This window comes from Corylus avellana, chromosome 3 (assembly GCF_965113065.1).
Source record: "Corylus avellana chromosome 3, dhCorAvel1.hap1.2, whole genome shotgun sequence".
In the NCBI taxonomy this organism is placed as follows: domain Eukaryota; kingdom Viridiplantae; phylum Streptophyta; class Magnoliopsida; order Fagales; family Betulaceae; genus Corylus; species Corylus avellana.
In genome coordinates this window covers 15,424,285-15,442,571 of record NC_142492.1, presented here as the reverse complement: position 1 = coordinate 15,442,571, position 18,287 = coordinate 15,424,285, and the positions used below count along the sequence as shown (strand labels likewise).

The window sequence follows — 18,287 nt, the reverse complement described above, 5'->3', positions numbered from 1 at the left end:
GCGGCTCTTTTTCTGTGGTGGGTCAGACACCCACCACCTCCTCCGTCGCTGGCTTTTGGTGTTCCTCGGCCATGAACAAATAATAAGGAAGACTCTCTCTGTGTTTGTGTTATTGCTCGAGAGAAAAAGAGACAAACAAACAGACAAACTGTATGCTTGTGCCTGTGCTTATGCTTGTGAGTGTGTATATAAAAAGAACCGAGGTTGTTGGGGGACAGTGGAAGGGATTGGAGAAATGGAGGCGATGGTTGTTGATGCATATGGGAAGAATCAATCTTCTTTCTCTGTTTTTCTTTAATTAAGTAAAATTAGTTATGCATGCTGCATTGCCAATTTCTTTGGGCCACCATGCTGCTACTACCATTTTATCACCTCCATTTTTCCACTGCCCGTATGAAGCTGCTGCTATAGCTTCCCCGTTAACTACTGCACCCTAATCACCAACCTGGTGATAGCATTGGCACTACAAACAATTTATTACCTGCATCATGAGGCTGCCACCACCACCACCCATTATAATTGCAAATCGATTATCATTTTTCAGAAGATAAATTGAGAAGACATTTTGGATAAAAAAGAAGAAGAACAGAGGTTTGAGAAGAATTTATTGACGTCACTTAGGGGTTAACAGAATTTCTTGATGGGAGTTAAACATAATTTATTGACGGCACTTTTTTAAAAATTCACGTTAGCCCAAAGGCTAACTTGAAATCCCAGCCTTCAAACCAAAGTATCGCATATCTGCGGTAGTTTGGTTTACCACAGGTAAGCCAAGTCCAAGATTGGTTATCCTTAGGCAAGAGTCCTCCAAGCTTGAGAGGGACAACCTTAAGAATATATTCCTTTCTCTCTCCTCTTTCTATCCCTCTCTCACTCTAGGTCTAGGGATTCAGAAATGAGGGCAAAAATGGGTTTGAGACTGCATCATTGCCTTTAAAATTGGGCTATTCTCGAGGCAAGGGTTTTCAAGAAGTATCATTTTTTTAAAAGTTGTCTTGACAAATCAAACGTTTGAGCCCAACTTCGATTCTTCGAAGGTTGTAGGTTTCTAAATTATTTTAAATAATATAAAGGGAATTTTTTTTAATTGTTCGAAAGGCGTGCTATTTATCAATGATTAAAAATGTGCCAAAGATTGAATAATATGTTACCGTCATTGTTACATTTCATTATTTAAAAATATACGTGTTCATTACGCGGGACATTACACAATTAATAGTTTGGAAGGTGGACATTAATAATGTGTTGGTAGTTTGAGGGAGTATGCGTCTTTTTTCCTAAATTTTATAAAAAATATATGAACCATTTACCAATTTTTTAAAAAGATAAAGTCCACATACCTTCCTCAAATTACCACCCCATTGATAATGTCTCCAAAAATTTTCAATTGCGACAACGTCTCCCCAAGACTGAAAAAATAAAAATACTTCTATAAATTTTCCAATAAGACAAAAAGATCCTTATAAATTCGAAAATAATAAAAAAATAAAAAAATAAAAGAATTAATTTTTTTTAAACAAAAATTTTAATTTAAAAAAAATGATTTGTCTTTTTTTTTTTTTTTTTTAAACGAATTATTATTATTTTCTTTATTTTTAAACGAATTATTTAAAACAAAGGGAAATTTTTATTTTAAAAAAATTATAAAACAAAATAAAAAAAATGAAAATTTCAATTTAAAAAAAAATCGAAAATTTTTAAGTTTTTTCTTCTAAAATTGTTTTTTTTTTTTAAATTTTTTTTTTTTTTTTTTAATTTGGCCACCGGACAACACACATATATAGTTTTAGGGTTTTTTTTAGAAGTTTTAGTATTTTTTGTTTTTACTTTACTAATAATAGTTTTGTAATTGAGGGAAACATTGATAATGTTTTTGTAATTTAAGAGGAATATTGTCATAATTGAAAGTTTGGAGGACATTATCACTTGTGCGGTAGTTTGAAGGGGTAGGTGGGCTTTCCATTTTTTAAAACTTTTATTTGATGTGCCTTTAAATGTTTATTGACACTTACATTATTTTAAATGAGTTTGAGAATATTTCTTCCAACTAGTTTGGAAGAAATTTCTGTCATTTTAACAATTTTGTCCTTTTAACTGGCAAAATAGAAAGTTATTTAATGAAATACATCTTCTTTGTATTTCTAATTTATTTTTTATTTTTTTGAAAGGGTATTTATAATTTATTTTAAATCAATTAGCTGGGGACCACGCCTCATAAAGTAGAGGTCTCTAATTCGAATCTCATTCCCCTTTTCGTGCGGATATGTCAACAAAAAAAAAAAAATTGACTTTATATATTAAATATAGACTGAATATTTAAATTTGAATTCTAATGCGTTTGATCTTAATTAATTGAATCATTGATGAATGAATTGGTGAGCGCAATCGATTTAATAGGATTGATGAATCATTTAAGTGACAATTAGCATATTCTCCTATTCCCAACAAGGAAACAAAACATTAAGAAAAACAAAAAAAAAAAAACCAAAGATAGAGACTTCACACTAAAGTACGCCGCGTTGGTGCATAACACAATCATGCGCATAGTATAACGCTGACGAGCAGTTGGAGACGCTCCGTCATTGACCGTTACCATTTACCGCAGGTTGGACCCGGGGCCCATCGACGTGGTCACTCCGTTCTGTCTTCCCGTCAGTCCCTCAGATAAATAGTGAAGATTTTGGAAACGACAGCGAGGATAAACAAAACATAGAGCAGAGGCTTCTGAGAATTTTATAGTGATCGATCAAATCGAATATGGTGGTGTGAGATGGGCGTGTTTGGGCACATCAATTAGCAATGAAAGGCGCATTTTCGGCGCCCGGAGACTACACCTACTTCAAGTCTCAGGTCCCTCTCCACAAGATCCCCGTACGTCTCGCTCCGAATTCTGGGTTTTGTTTTGATTTTTGATTTTACCATTTTCATCTAATTTCTGATCATGGATTTGTCTCATTAGCTTCATTTTTTTTTGTGGGTGTGGCTTTGTTTTTGCTTGTGTCTCCTTTTTCTTAGTCAATCATGGGGTAGTGGATGAGCTTAGGTTTATAATTCTCTGATCATGATGTGAATTTGGGTTTCAACTTGTGTACCACTTGTGTGAATTTTGATGTGGGTATGGAAGAAAGTTTGTTTGATAATGAATTTAGCTTGTTAGTCTAGACTCGTTAATGGGTAGGCCTTTGTTATAGCCATAATTATTATTTTTTGTTCGCACTCAATCACGGGGATGTGGATGAGAATGGACTCACATTTTACTTATTATTGAATCTACTGGGTTTCTCTTTTAAGTCCAAATTATGCAAATTTTGAATTGCTTTGATCAAGGGTTTTACGCCTTGGCTTTGTAATGTAGCTGGGCGTGCATTTTGTGTTTGCTATAATCTATTTGTTCTCTGTTAAGTATGGAGGTCTTTGAAGAGTTGCTTGTTGTCTGTTTCATTATGCATTGGGTTTCATATTATTCTTACATTTTTTTTCGAATTTTGGTTCTAATTGGTGATGACTAGGAATTATTTAGTACTGCTTATAATCCCTTCGTCTTGGTCAAATTTGGGGTTGTTTACTAATGGACATTCATGTTTTTCTGACCATTTTAGATATAGGGTTTCGATTATTATCTCAATTTAGTGAATTCGATTTTTTTATGTTCAAATTCTGCTTGATTATGGGCTGCAACCATTGGCTTCTTTATGTCAATGGGACGCCATAGATTGGATTTCAATATATTTTTCCATTTCTAAGAACTTTGATTCTGGTATTTTGAATTCTATTTGGTCAAAGGATTGTATCTCAGCTTCATTTTTCTGTTCCTTTTGTTTTGTCTAATGTCTAGTTATGATGCGATTAGTTTTTTATCTGTCTGATCGTTTTGAGTATTTAATTTCAACCTTCCATTTCAATTTGAAGCTGTATTTAAACGATGCAAATGTTGCTGGTGATTGTTTGTGAATTTTGTTCTATTCTCTATCTTCCCTCCAATATGTGTTTGACTTTATCATAATTGAGTGGTTATTTTTTTAGAGCATGTTGATCAAATTTTAAATAGGGTGTTAACTTTTTTAATACTTGATATATTTGGTACTGGTATGTTCTGAAATAGCATTGTAGAAGGTTCTTTTGCTGCTTGTGTGACAAGTCGTAATTTGTTAAAAGCCAAATATTTCTTGGTTTTTGTTTGAGGTAGAGGTGTATATGGCTTTTCGTTTTTCTGCTGAAGCAGAAAAGGCGTTCTCCTTGAAGTATGACTATGCCAATTGTTACAATCCTCCTATGTTCTTGCAGAGCAGCTCTAGGCTGTGGTGAAATATGTTACCCATTTATCATAGACGTATTTGGTTAATATGCTTTTCTAGAGAAATTTACTAAAACTGGAAAATTTTGTTGGAGCAGCTTCTTGGAACAATGGTGACCTAGGTGAACAAGTCGTGGCTTGATAGCGTTGATCTCTAAAATATCTCAAGAGTGGGAGTGCCTCATAATCTTTAAATAAATAAGGATTAATATGTATGATTTGTTAATATAGCGGCATTATACATTTTTGTTGTATTACAATTATGTATTCACATTTGCATCTGACAAATGGTATATATGTATGTGAATAATATTTGATGTGTTTGATACAGTAGTGAGATAGAATGTTTAATTGAATATAGAAATCCTGCAATGACAATTGAATTGACCTAGCTTAGTGGTTGGGATTGTGGCTTTCTATCATTAAATACTTGGATTCAACTCCCCAGCTGTACTAAATATAACCTGTGAATCTGTCACAGATCCACTCCTAAGTTTCCAAATTGCAAATTGAGAGTGGGAGCGAGGGCCTAGGTGACGAATTTGTCACCCTGGTCATGACTCTGGGAATGATTGCAATGACTACTTGTGATTGAGTCTATTTTATTGATGAAGACCAATCAGAATATTAGCTTCTGTTTGGTTGATGTAGTATTTTAAAGCACAGAAGTCCAGTTATTTATTTAGTTTTTGGAAAGTGAGCATTTTTGCATTAACTCCTTGATGAGAAGGTTCACCTTGATGATACTTTTTATTGACTGATGATATCTCAGCCTTGGAAACTTTTTTTTTTTTTTTTTTCTCACAGATTGGCACAAAGCAGTGGCGATATTATGATTTTGGTCCAAAAGTGGTACCTCCTCTTGTTTGTCTTCCTGGAACAGCAGGGACAGCAGATGTATACTACAAACAGATCATGTCATTGTCCATGAAGGTTGTAAGTTTGATCTTATGGTTTCTTCATCGTAACTGTGACATTATTTAGTGTCAACATATTAGAAATTCGTATTCATTCATTTTCTTTTCCCTCTTCCTTTATTATATATATATATATATATATATATATAATGTAGAAGTAGAAGAAGTTGGGGAGTTTATGCTATGCCATGGTTTTCTAAGTTCTCACGGACTAGTATTTATATCATGGAGATTCATACGGCTTGTTTCTTGGTTGTCTAGCTGCTCTTCTAACAGGAATCATTAAGTTTTGGAAAACAATTGATGCTGGGAATAATTCTGTTTGAGCAATATTGTTATTTAGGGAAATTGTTTCCTCAAACAGATATGAGATATGAAAGGAAATTATCGTATGTTATCATGAAAACCTCCCTCCATTTGGCGATATTCTGTTTTCCCATAGATTTTCATGTGTTTTATATGAAGAGAATGTTATATAGTTCGGTTGTGTAAGCCAAGTATATAATGTCCATCAGTTTATCATGGTTATATTATTGAAGTCTACGGTTTATGATTCTAATTTATAAACTTAAACCTTTCCTTTTATTTGAAGAAATAGGGAACTAATGATGTCCATCTAATGTGTCAGCATAAACTGAGTTGGCATGGGAAGGGTGGAGAAGATTAGAGATATAATCAAATATCTGTGAATGCCTGAGTCATTCGTATTAGATCTTGGATAGATTATGTTTAACCTGTTTTAGGTCATTACTAAACACTGTAGATATGAACTTGCTTTTCTTTGACTCCTCTTTGACTCCTTCAAGTAACCAAACATAGACACTTTTTTAAGTTAGTTATCTCTATAATGGTCAAACTTCTTTTTCCTCCTTTGGAATTTCATAGTTAACATGGCTATTTCGTTGTGGTTTTTCTTGTCCTTATCTCGCTAGATGGAATAAGTCCTGCAGCTGGACACTGTTACGCCAATAATGAATCTGTTAGAATTATTTTTAGAAATATTAACTCAAATCAAAAGTCTCTGTAGGGTAAGGATTCCAAATTGTAGAAATATGGAAAATCTTAAAGGGACAAACCAGGTTGCACTTTAGTTATTATTATTATTACTTTTTTTTAGTGTCATAATGTCTTCGTGTGGAATGAAACTAGACGATTTCAACTTGAAAATTTTATTGATGCTCTTGTTGTACGTGATGGTACTTGCCTAAATCCTGTTTTGTGTGTGTCAAGTAAACCTTCTAGACTGCTACCATAACCATTACTTGTTTTTGATGTTATGCATGATAAATTTTTTTACTAGGATTGAAGAGTCATATTCTTTTGAAATGTGTAGGGTTACCGTGTGATTTCTGTTGATATTCCACGGGTATGGAATCATCACGAGTGGATTCAAGTATTCGAAAAGTTCTTGGATGCTATCGATGTTCATCATGTAAGAGCTTCATTTCCTTTACCAATTTCTTCTACTATATTTTCTGGGTTATCAATATATGTCTTGTCTATCTCATTTTACTCTAGCTGTTGTATTTAATGTTTTTAGCACTTACCAAGATGCCGGTTCATCTTGTGCAGTAACTATATAACAAATTTCCTCTCATTTAAAAATGAATTTTGACTGCCGCCATCGTTAAATTATATGACAGGACACTGAAAGTTGACATTAGGCCCCATCGGGGCATTGGCCCATCCCTTGTAAGGTGCAAGGGTGTTGCATGAACTGGTTAAGGTTGGGGCCCCTACCCTACACTTTAAGACATAATAGAAGCGTGGCTCAAGTGATATGGATATTGAGATGAGATGAGGGTTGGGGTTTTTTTCCACCTTTGGTGCTTCATATAGTTTTAAGTATGTAGGTCATTTAAATTAGTGTACATAATTGTGGATCTTGTTAGAGTACTGTAATTTTCTAGGAGTATGTGAAGTGTAATTTACTAAGAGTATAGGGAGTGATATGAAAATCTTCTAGAAGAATGCTAGGTGTCCTAGTGAGCTATCCCTATATTTGTCATAGAATATTCTTTTCCCTCTCTCCTAGAGTTTTGGCTGTATTTGTTACACACAACCTTGGACTCACATTTGACAAACTCGATCCCCACACCACCAATATTCTCAAACTCGAAAAGGTTATTGGTGCTAAAGTCTTGTTCTTTGAACTTTGTTAGTGATTGATGTTACCTTTTTTGAGTCTCAACTGTACTTTTCAGATACCTAATCCCTTGGGGAGTCTTTCTTTGACATCTCTCACCCTACATCCATCCCTGTTTCCCTTGGTCCTTCAATGACAGTGCCACTTCAGAGATCTGCTCCCCTACATGTGGACACTCTTCGTCCACAACCATCCCCCCCGGAGCTTCTACCGCCTTCCGTGGAGTCTTTAGATCTAGTTCTTCCGACATTAGAATCCTTACTTACTGGTCTGCAGAAAGGTACTAGATCTTGTGTCAGCAAGCATCCTCTTGGTAACTTTGCTTCTTATCAATCCCCTTATCTCCTTTGTTTTCTTCTTTCATTTCACATCTTTTAATATCCCACTTAAGCGCTTGCAACTTTTTAGAAAGGATGAAGCTCGGAGTGCCCTGAAAATGATACGAGTCCTACCAGCTGTGCACTTTGTCCACAAAACCCTCCACTTTGAGCCACATATTCTCAAATTTAAAAGGCCTTTTACCTCCCGGGAAAGAATTGCAATCCAAAATGATAGGAGCATGATCGGAGCAAACCCGAAGCAACCTCTTTTGACGCAAGTCCGGATGACGGGCTTCCCAATCCGGACAGACAAGAAATCGATCAAGCCTAGACCAAGAGCTATTGTTTGCCCAGGTAGAGATCCCCCTAACTAAGGGAAGGTCCATGAGGCCTTGCTCCGAAATGAACTCACCAAAATCCCTCATCGCGGCCCGTGAATGAGCTCCCCTCGACCTTTCGCTTGGATAGAGGGTGACATTGAAATCCCCACCGATACGCCACGGCATGTCCCAGCAACTCATAACCCCTGCCAACTCCTCCCAAAGAAAACGCCTAGAATATACTCTGTTAGGACCATACACTCCCGCAAACGCCCACGCAAAACCATCCTCAAACATTCTTGAAAGAGCAAGCCACCACATAATTCCCAACACTACCTCTACCTTCTCAACAACCCTCTTATCCCACATGAGTAAAATGCCCCCCGAAGCCCCAATGGAAGGAACATAGCACCACTCCACATACGGGCAGCCCCATAAACTCCTCACAAAGTTAAAAGAAATAAAATCCATTTTAGTCTCTTGGAAACAAACTACATCCGCCTTCCAACTTCTAAGCAAATTTCTAACCCTCAGCCTCTTATCCTTCTCATTCAAGCCTCTCACATTCCATGAAAGAATCTTGAGCTTCATGATTTAACTTGCCTGGCCCTCCCCTTTTTCCTGTCCCTCGAAGAATACTCCAAAAAATTGACAGAAGACTGCAAATGAATAAGCTCCCTCTTACCTTTTTTGGCTGTAGAGGTACCCTCTTCCCTTTCCAATTCATTGCCTTTGTTGTCAGCCATCAGTAACCCGATGGTCTCCTCAAGCTTTCCTTCTTCTCCGTCACAAGATAGTCCAACTTCCTTGCAAGCCTTAGTGATAAAGACCCTCTCCTGCTCCTCCAACGACTCCTCAGGCAAAGAATTTGGGACAAAAGACTCCTGGGTAGTAGAAACTTGTACTGCGGTAGGACCCAAATTGTCAACCGGTGTCGCACTTATCTCCGATTCCTTGCACAGAAATCCCAACACAGAACCACCCAGAGACTGATCAGCTGGATTGCTTCCCACTAAAACTTCCCTCTCGGACTCCTCATAGCCACCAACAGCGGGCCCAGAGAACACCCGCTCGCTAGACTTCTTACCCAAAATCCCTGTAGCAGGGACACACGATCCCCCCTCTGGAGAGCACTGAGCAGCAAGACTAAGAGGAGTAGAGTCAATCGGCAAAAAAGAAGCTCCGTAGGCCTCCCTGTCGCAGAGCATCGAACTAGTTACGGGGCTTACCAAAATACCGGCCGACGACGCACTTGTGATAGGCTCCTTCCCCAGAATCCCCAAATCAGACACGCACAACACTCTCCTCGGCGAGCTCTGAACATCCAGGTCGGTCTTCGGCAGAGGTAGAGCATCAGGAGCGATGGGAGTGACCTGAGCCTTCACCGGGAGCCCAACGATAGATACGCACAGACCCGGCGTCGACGAAACCTGACCAAAGCTGCCCGCCGACGAAGCGTCACCCTGACTACCAACCTTCGCCGGAATCAACCTCGCCGGCTCCTTTCCAGACTCTTCTACCCTCGTCGGCGCCTCTGCCGTGAGCTCAGAAATGATCGGCAAAGGAGGGACAAGGCCGTCCCTGACGGCGGACATTGACCTAGGCGCGAAAGTCACAGAAAGCCCGATGGTACCCACCGGAGAACTAGGACCGCCCGCCACGAGCTCTGGCACACCCACCTGTTTTGACCCTACATCCGAGCCCTCTCCTAACTCCAAAGGCCTCGACTCAGCCTCCTTCAAAGTACAGTCTTGCATATCCAGGGCCTTACTCGCAGGGCCCGGCCCGATACCAAAAACCCGAGTGGGCCTTGCAAGCACCTAGAACTTCACATTGGGAGGATGTGATTCGTATTCTACAACATCTAAAGAAATTCCCAGGTCATGGTATTCTATATAAGAATAATGGACACCTTAGGATAGAAGGATTCACTGATATAGATTGGGCAGGATCTCCTTTCGACAAACGATTCTTGGGAGGTAACCTTGTTACTTGGAAGAGTAAGAAACAAACAGTGGTTGTTTGATCTAGTGCAGAGGCTGAGTAGTTTTATGGCTCATACGACTAATGAATTGACATGGTTACGACACTTTCTTCAGGAAATTGAATTTTTAGTTCCTGCACCTATTCCTCTGTATTGTGATAATCAGGTTGCTTTGCACATTCCTTCTAACCCAGTGTTCCGTGAGAGAACAAAACACATTGAATTTGGTTGTCATTTCATTTGTGAGAAATATTACCTGGCGAGTTGGCTGAAGGTGTGTACGTCAATTTCTGAGGGAGGGTTGGGGATTAGGAACCTATTGAGGTTCAATCATGCTCTCTTAAGTAAATGGCTTTAGCGATATGGGCTTGAGAGATAGGCTTGGTGGAGAGTAGTGGTAGACTCTAAATATGGCAGTGTATGGAGAGGGTGATGTTCTAGTGAGCCTATTGGGGCATATGGAGTGGGTTTATGGAAGAATATTAGGAGGGGTTGGGGGAAGTTTTGTAGTCATACCAGATTTGAAGTGGAAGATGGCTCCAAGATTAGATTCTGACATGATCTTTGGTGTAGGGATATGGCCCTTAAGAATGCCTTCCATTTTTATTTGGTATTGCGCGCGCAAAGGATGCTCTTGTTGAGGCTCGCTTGGAATTTTCTGGAGGTGCCATTCAATGATACATGAGCTTTGTTGGTGCGACTCAGGATTGGGAGGTGGATGCCTTTGCCTCGTTCTATAGGATGTATTTAGTAAGAATGAGACAGGAAGGGGAAGACAGGTTGTGGTGGGTCTCTTCCAAAAGAGGGGTTGTTTGGTGTTAAATCCTTCTACAAATAATGGGTTGTCATGATGGTTTCCATTTCTCTTCAAAGAGTGTTTGGAGGACTAAGGTTCCATTAAGAGTGCCCTTTTTTGTGTGGTCGGTGGCCCTAGCGAAGATCCTTACCATGAACAATCTTTGGAAACGGCGTATCATTGTGGTTGATCGGTGTGTTATGTGCAAAAGGAATGGGAAGTCTGTGGACCATCTTCTTCTTCATTGTGAGGTTAGTGCCATTTGGAATGTCATCTTCGATCGATTTGGGTTGTCTTGGGATATGGCTAGATGAGTAGTCGATCTGTTTGCTTCCTGGTGAACGTCAACACTCAAAATGTTGTTGTGTGGAAGATGGTGTCTTCTATGCCTATTGTAGTGTCTATGGAGGGAAATTAATGATAGGTGTTTTCAGGACCACAAGAGGATTTTGGATAAGTTGAAGTTTTTATTTTTCAACACTTTATATCTTTGGATAGTTACGTATGTTTCTCCTTTAGTGATTAGTTATAATGGCTTTTTTGTTCTTTTTGCTCCTACTACCTAGGTGGTTTTTCTTGTATACTTCCTGTGTACATGGGGTGTCTTACGTTTTTAATGATATCTCGATTAATTATAAAAAAAAAAAAATTGGGAGAAAATATTGAGGAGAAATTTCTACACCATTTGTAAAATATGGAGATCAACTTGTTGATGTGTTTACCAAGTCTCTTTGTTTGATTATTAATTTATTTGTTCCAAGCTTGGCTTATATGAAAAATTTGCTCGAGCTTGAGGGGAGTGTTAGAGTGAACTGTAATTTCCCAAGACTATGTTAGAGTGAATTGTAATTTCCTAAGATAGGGAGTGATATGAAATTCTTCTAGAAGAATGCTAGGTGTCCTAGTGAGCTGTCCCTATGGCTGTCATAGAGCATTCTTGTATTTTGGCTCTATTTAATGAATGAAGAAGGATGAATGAGCTATATAGAATTAGTAGCTTCATTCTATTTTCTTGGTCTCGTTTCATTACAGATCTCTTTGGTACATGGTATGCTCTATAATCTATCTCCTAGGATGTTCCCTTTTACTGTAAATTGAGAGATGAATAGATGTTGTTTTGCTATTTAATGTCTTGAATTCACTAGCGTACTAGTGAATTATGGTAACTCAAATTTGGATACTGAATAGATTTGAAGTGAGCTTTATTTTGTTACATCATAACTTTGACTAATCCGTCTTTCAAACAAAAATTGGATTTGGTTCCCTACTTTGTTAATTCCATCCTTTGTTTTTTGATAAGTAAAGTTGAATATATCAAAAAGCGCAGAGGGGTGCAACCCTAATACACAAAAAGTATGCAAGAGAACGCCCAAGTGGAAGAAGAAAATAGAACAAGAAAATCAGAATAGTTAATCACTAAGGGAGCTAGACAAGCAATTGTCCAAGTAAAGAGAGAAAAAAAGAAAAAGGACTTGTGCTTCTCCAAAGTCCACTCTTGATCTTGATGAAATTAATTGCACTAGTTTTAGACATAACTTGCGCTCGTTTGGCAATACTTCTAAGGGCAACTTTTTGCTTTTTAGCAAAAAAGCAAAAAACATTAACAAACAACTCAACACTCAAAACTACTTTCACCTTATGTCACATCATAATCGAAAAGCAAAAGCACCTTCTAAAAAATTTTAACAAACAGACCCATGATCCTTAGATTAATCAACAATGGACTGCCTGTATACAGCTACAATTAGTTACAGTTGGTGTGAGCAGATCATTGGAGGAGAAGATACAAGTGGTCTATGAAACAATTTTGTGTAGGTTCCATGAACAATGTGGTTTCTAACAGTTAGCGTAGATGCCTGATTGTAGTTATGTGTCATAAACTGATAGTCTGAAAGTATAAAATTAATCAACCTATATTACATATTTCTGTCACCAGTTACTGACAACTTAACTGGTTGCTGAGTAGACTGATCAATTTATATCTAACAGATACATCTATATGGTACATCGCTTGGGGGATTCTTAGCACAACTTTTTGCTCAGCATCGCCCAAGGCGGGTTCGGTCATTGATACTATCAAATTCTTTTTTGGATACACGCAGTTTCTCTGCTGCAATGCCATGGGCTCCCATGTAAGTTACCTCATTTTTCTTAGATTAATGACTGTAAGCTGGATATAATCAAACTGCCTATTTGTTTTTATGTATTTCTTTATTTGATAAAAAAAAAAGGAAGACAAAGAGATTAGAGTTGCTGAGATATAATGCACATCAAAGATTTGATAAATGTGTGCTATCATGATGCTAGGATCACCATCGAGAGACTGCTTACAGATCTAATTACATGCAGTAGATGATAATAAGAAATATGTTTTTTGGTTTTTGACACAGAATTATAAATAAATGAGACCATGTTCTCTACTGAACTAAGTAAGTTTTTAGTTGCTGCTAAAATCATCAAAATATTTGCAATGTAGTTAAAAGATCTACTTCGTATATTTACTTATCAAAAAAAAAAAAAGATCTACTTCGTATATAATGGAGTAGCAGAAACTGTATTTTTGCTAGAAGTTTGACCAATGTTTTGGTTAATTGGTTATGGGAGATGATTATCTGCAGAGCACCTTTTATTTTTTATATTTTCCTTCTGAGGGTTGGGGGAGGGGGGGATTTTGGAGGGCAGCGCTGATTGCCCTGTTCTGTAATTAGTTAGCAAGCTAGTTAGTTCTTTCTTACTGTTCCATGCTCTGCCCTGTCATAACTTACTAGAAATTGAATTGAGTTGGCAAGGGTCATAGGTACTCCTTGATGCTTTCCAGGTCAGCATGTACTTATCTTGCTAGTGAGTTTGAAAACTGTGCTTTATTTCTTGTTTTAGAAAAGATGAATAATAATACTTCACTGAGTGGGTTAGGTACAAATGATATTATCAAAAACAAAAAAGTAGCAACAGACACCAACTCCTAATCGTGAAAAGCTTGCAAAAAGATAGGGTTTGGATACTGCAATCCTCACTTGTCTGACCTACACAAATACAAAGTAATTGAAGCCTCCTTATCAACAGCCAAGGTAAACCAATCAGGAAATTGGTTTGCAATAATCCCTGCACTGTAAATCATGTCAAAACCGGACTCAAGAATCATCCCTTACTGCAAACTTGATGAAGCCTGAAGATATATCCCAACCACATCTACTACCTTTCCACCAGCTCGAACCATACAACCCCTTTACTATTGCAGATGTTCAGTAACCCCAAGCCTCCCTGTACTTCACTGCAATGACAGGTCGTCATAATTGTTTTTGTTTGGGTCCATACCTTTAAAGCCATTCCCTAATAAGATTTGGTTAAAGGTACTCTATTTCTGGACACCCAAACCACCAGCCTGGATATCACATATTATCTTATCCTAATCCACTTTATGAAACTTAATTTCCTCAAATCCAAACGTACATATGTCATTGGTAATGTGATTACCCTGCAACCCAACACCTCAGAAAACTCGGATGCCGTTTCACATCACCCACAGGTACTTATTTGCTCTTATCCCAATTTACCTTCAATCCAAAACGACTTCAAAACAAAATAATTCACAGCGAATAGCCTTAAGTTGATTAGGGACTACTTGTCAAAAGAGGACGGTAGAATCAATGAATAATAGATGAGAATCTCCATATCTTTTCAATGAACTCCCTCAAAAATAGAACCTGACTATAAGCCCAACTTCAACTGCCCTGTATAACGTTCTATTAATAATTTCCATAATCAAAATGAAAAGAAGAGGAGATAGAGGGTCTCCTTGTCTCAACCCTCTAGAACTACACACACACACACACATAAAAGAAAAAAAGAGAGAAAGAAAGAAAGAAAGAAAATAAAAGAAAGGGAAAAACATTTTGATTGCCATTCATCACAATTGACAAAAAGACAGTTGAAATATAAACCGAAACCTCCTCCATTTCTTGCTAAAAGCAAGTCTTTCCAACAAATAAATCAAACGATTCTGGTTCACATGATTGCTTGCCTGTTCAATATCTGACTTGCAAACAACCCAGGCTGCTTACTCCCCCTACTATCCAACAATCCACAATCAGTTTGCATTAAATCCAAAATTTATATACCAGCCACAAAAGCATGTTGAGTATCGGATCAAACTGCCTAGTACGAGTTTCAACCGAACTAACAGATTATAAGTGTTTACCAACTAGGCTAATAGGCCAAAAAGCCTTACCACGATTGGTGCAGTCAAACTCAAAATTATATCTACATTCAGCTTTTATTCCCAAGCTCTAATTATCCTTTGCTTTGTGAGGCTTGGATATATTTGTCTGGTAGAAAACTTTTTGTTGTAAAATTTGAACCCTTCCCCTTCTCCAAGAGAATGTGGTGGGTAGCATGGTTGTTTGTTAAAAGGTGCTGTGCCTTCATTGGTATACCCAAGCATAATGAAGTGTGGATTATTAGCTCAAGATCACATCTGTTTTTTTTTCTTCCTCCTGCATTCCTGGACTATTTTGCATCTCATCTTGAAAGAGGATGAGCTGGAGGATCAAGTTTTTTTAAGTTTATTTATCCAGCCTCTCTCATAGCTATTCTCTGTGGTTTTACAATGGCATGTTCTATAGTGACTTCAGTTTACAACCAATAGCTCCAAATTATGATATTAGTAGTTCAATTACCATTAGTATATATTCTCTCCTGGTTTCTGTAAAGTGGTGCATGAATTTATTATCTTTTCCTGTTATGTTGTTTGTAGCAAATTGCTTGTTGGATATGTTGTTTCCTCAACAAATTAACATCCTGATTGTGGTATGCCTTATGCAGTGTTAGTTGGACCCCTTCTTTTTTGCTGAAACGATACGTCTTAACAGGAATTCGTGATGGTCCCCATGAACCATTCATTGCAGATTCTGTGGACTTCGTTGTTTCTCAGGTAAAGTATGTGAAAGGCCTAAGGTATCTGATGGTTTTAGCTATGTAGATCATGTCTTGGAGCAATCTGCTTTCGAACTCTATATTTCAGTTTTCAGCACAGAATGAAATTTACTCTGTCAAAGCATTGATTGTACTTATTCAAACTCCCTTCCCTGAACATTGATGGTTGAGAAAAATTCTCAACCATCAATGTTCAGGGAAGGGAGTTTGTGACCCTAGTAGTGGAAAGTTCTTTGACCCTGGTAGGAACCACATGGTTGTACAAGGTTTTCAACTGGACTTAAAATACAATTAAATTCTAACTGCATTTATTTGTGAAAATTTGAATCAATATTTGCAATCAATTTAGTGCTTATTAATGAAATGCATTACTTATCAAAAATATTTATTTATATTTGCAATCAATTATATGAGTTTTCTCAACTTTGTTCCCGGTGGTCTTGAGGGTTACTTTTCTTTTGAAACTTATACTGCCAATATCGAGGAGGTGAATTGCATCTCTGCTACATCTATATGAAGAATGACATTTTTTTCTAGATGGTGCTCACAATTCGTTTGTATCTGTTCACAAAATTGAGAGAATCTTGTGCATGCTTCAATTCTCATTTGCTTTCTCTGTTTATGTTTACTTTAAATGCAAATATATATTCTGTAGAAAACTACTTGCTTAATTCCTTTGGCACAATAATATGTGACTATTGATTCAGGTTGAAACACTCTCGAGGGATGACTTGGCCTCCAGGTTAACTTTGACAGTTGATGCTGCTTCAGTTGGACCATTGCTGCTTTCTGATTCGTTTATCACTATAATGGATGTAAGTTATCTGACTCTTTTGGATTTGTGTTGTGCAAACGAGTATTTCTAGAATCTAAACCTCTCTGAAATATAAGGTTATATTGTGGCCTAGTACTCTAGTCCAAATTTAGGAAAGTCACTGTAGTTTCAGCTTCCTTCTTTGCCTTCTGAAACTTGATTCTTATTTTGTTTAATTTTCATTCCTTTTCTTCTTCTTCTGTTTTTGCCCCCTTGCTAGTTAATATTCCAAGTTCTGCTTGTAGCTTCTGAAATTCACCAGTAACACTTAGGATTTAACTTCTTTTACTTGTGATTTGTAAAGCTTTTTGATGGTTTGTGATGTTACTCCTTGGTGAATTTATGAAGTCCAATTTGCTGTACAAATAATGATAATTAATAGGTAAGAGAAGAATCAATTGCAGATTGTTCCTTGGTGAAAGTGGAACAAAAAAAAAGTTCCCTTTATTCTAGTTGGGCTTACCCAGCTTTGGAAACTAGTCAAAAATAAATTCTCTGGTAACTGCAGACGTATCTCACATTTGGAGAGGTCTACTTGAATTAAATGGGTTAACCTGGCCGTACCCTGAACTGAATGTTATGAGTGTGGTCCTAATAATATTGTGAAGATTCTAAGTTGCATTTATTGAGATTTTTATCATGAATTATTTAAGGGAAGGAAACCAGCTACATATCCAACTTGGTTTAAAGTGAATCTCATGGCTGTAAGCCAAGCGTTTTTTGTTAGTTGTGTTGAGCTTGACAGACCAAAGGTCAGTAGATTACTATACCTGGATATATATGTAACAGTTAGGTTCTTAATAATCTTTTGAAACTCTATCTCCACATAATCCCATGTTTCTGGTTGCTATATAATGTTATCACCATTTTTGTCATTTGGTTTATTTATATATTTATTTATACGTTCCTGCATGGCGTTTGAAATGCTTGAAGTCATTGAATTCTTGCGAAGCTCACCATCATTAACTTGATGCTTTTTTTGTACCTATAATACTGGAAGAAGGAAATTAAAAAAGTTTTTACTAATAGCAATACTGGTTCCTTTCGACATGCTTACATGTTCCTTCCTTGAAGACAAATGATTACTGTGCAATTCCTCAACAACTCAAGGATGAACTGAGTGAGAGGTATCCCGAAGCAAGACGAGCATCCTTGAAAACTGGGGGAGATTTTCCATTTCTTTCACGTCCAGATGAAGTTAACTTACATCTTCAGGTAGTTACCATTTCTATTTGCTGATATTTGTATTGGTTGAAGGGCCTGTTCAATGGGTTTCTACAATGTGGCAGCTACACCTGAGGCGGGTTGGCGTAGAAGCTCGGCCAGACTTGGTCCCAGGTGTCCCAAAGGGAGGTAGTGGTGGAAGTCCTAGTGAAGAGAATAATGGAAAAGAAGATCCTGATGACCCTCCCAAGGATGATGGGGAACACTCTGAAGGGCCATCCGCAGATAGTCAGCTGCATCCAGCTCCAGAAAGTTCAGAATCTCATAGCTTAGATGACCAGCTCCTCAGCAATGCAAGAGATTGCCACTTCGTTGATGAAGATATGATGGTGCTTTTCTTAACTCATGTATGGGAGATTTTCTTTCTACATTTTCTTCCTCTTTATTTGGGATCATTGTATATTACTTTGAACTGTCGTTGGAAAGTCAGACAAGTTGTGTAAAATGAAATTTGGACGTTGTTGTTGTAAATTGTTGCAAACCAAGTGTATTTTTGGGTGGCTAATGTTTTATGTATTCTGTTTCGGGTTGGACATTTCA

At 37.5% G+C, this 18,287-nt stretch overlaps 1 protein-coding gene across 1 annotated transcript; it reads left to right on the top strand.

Moving 5' to 3' along the window:
* Positions 1-2,697: 2,697 nt before the first annotated feature.
* Positions 2,698-18,287, top strand: LOC132176051 (alpha/beta-Hydrolases superfamily protein). Its single transcript, XM_059588163.2, has 8 exons — positions 2,698-2,871; positions 5,102-5,227; positions 6,545-6,643; positions 12,767-12,909; positions 15,599-15,707; positions 16,417-16,524; positions 17,598-17,738; positions 17,813-18,287. Exons 1-8 carry the CDS (start codon positions 2,800-2,802, stop codon positions 18,188-18,190), a joined length of 1,176 nt encoding a protein of 391 aa, XP_059444146.1. The 5' UTR covers positions 2,698-2,799; the 3' UTR covers positions 18,191-18,287.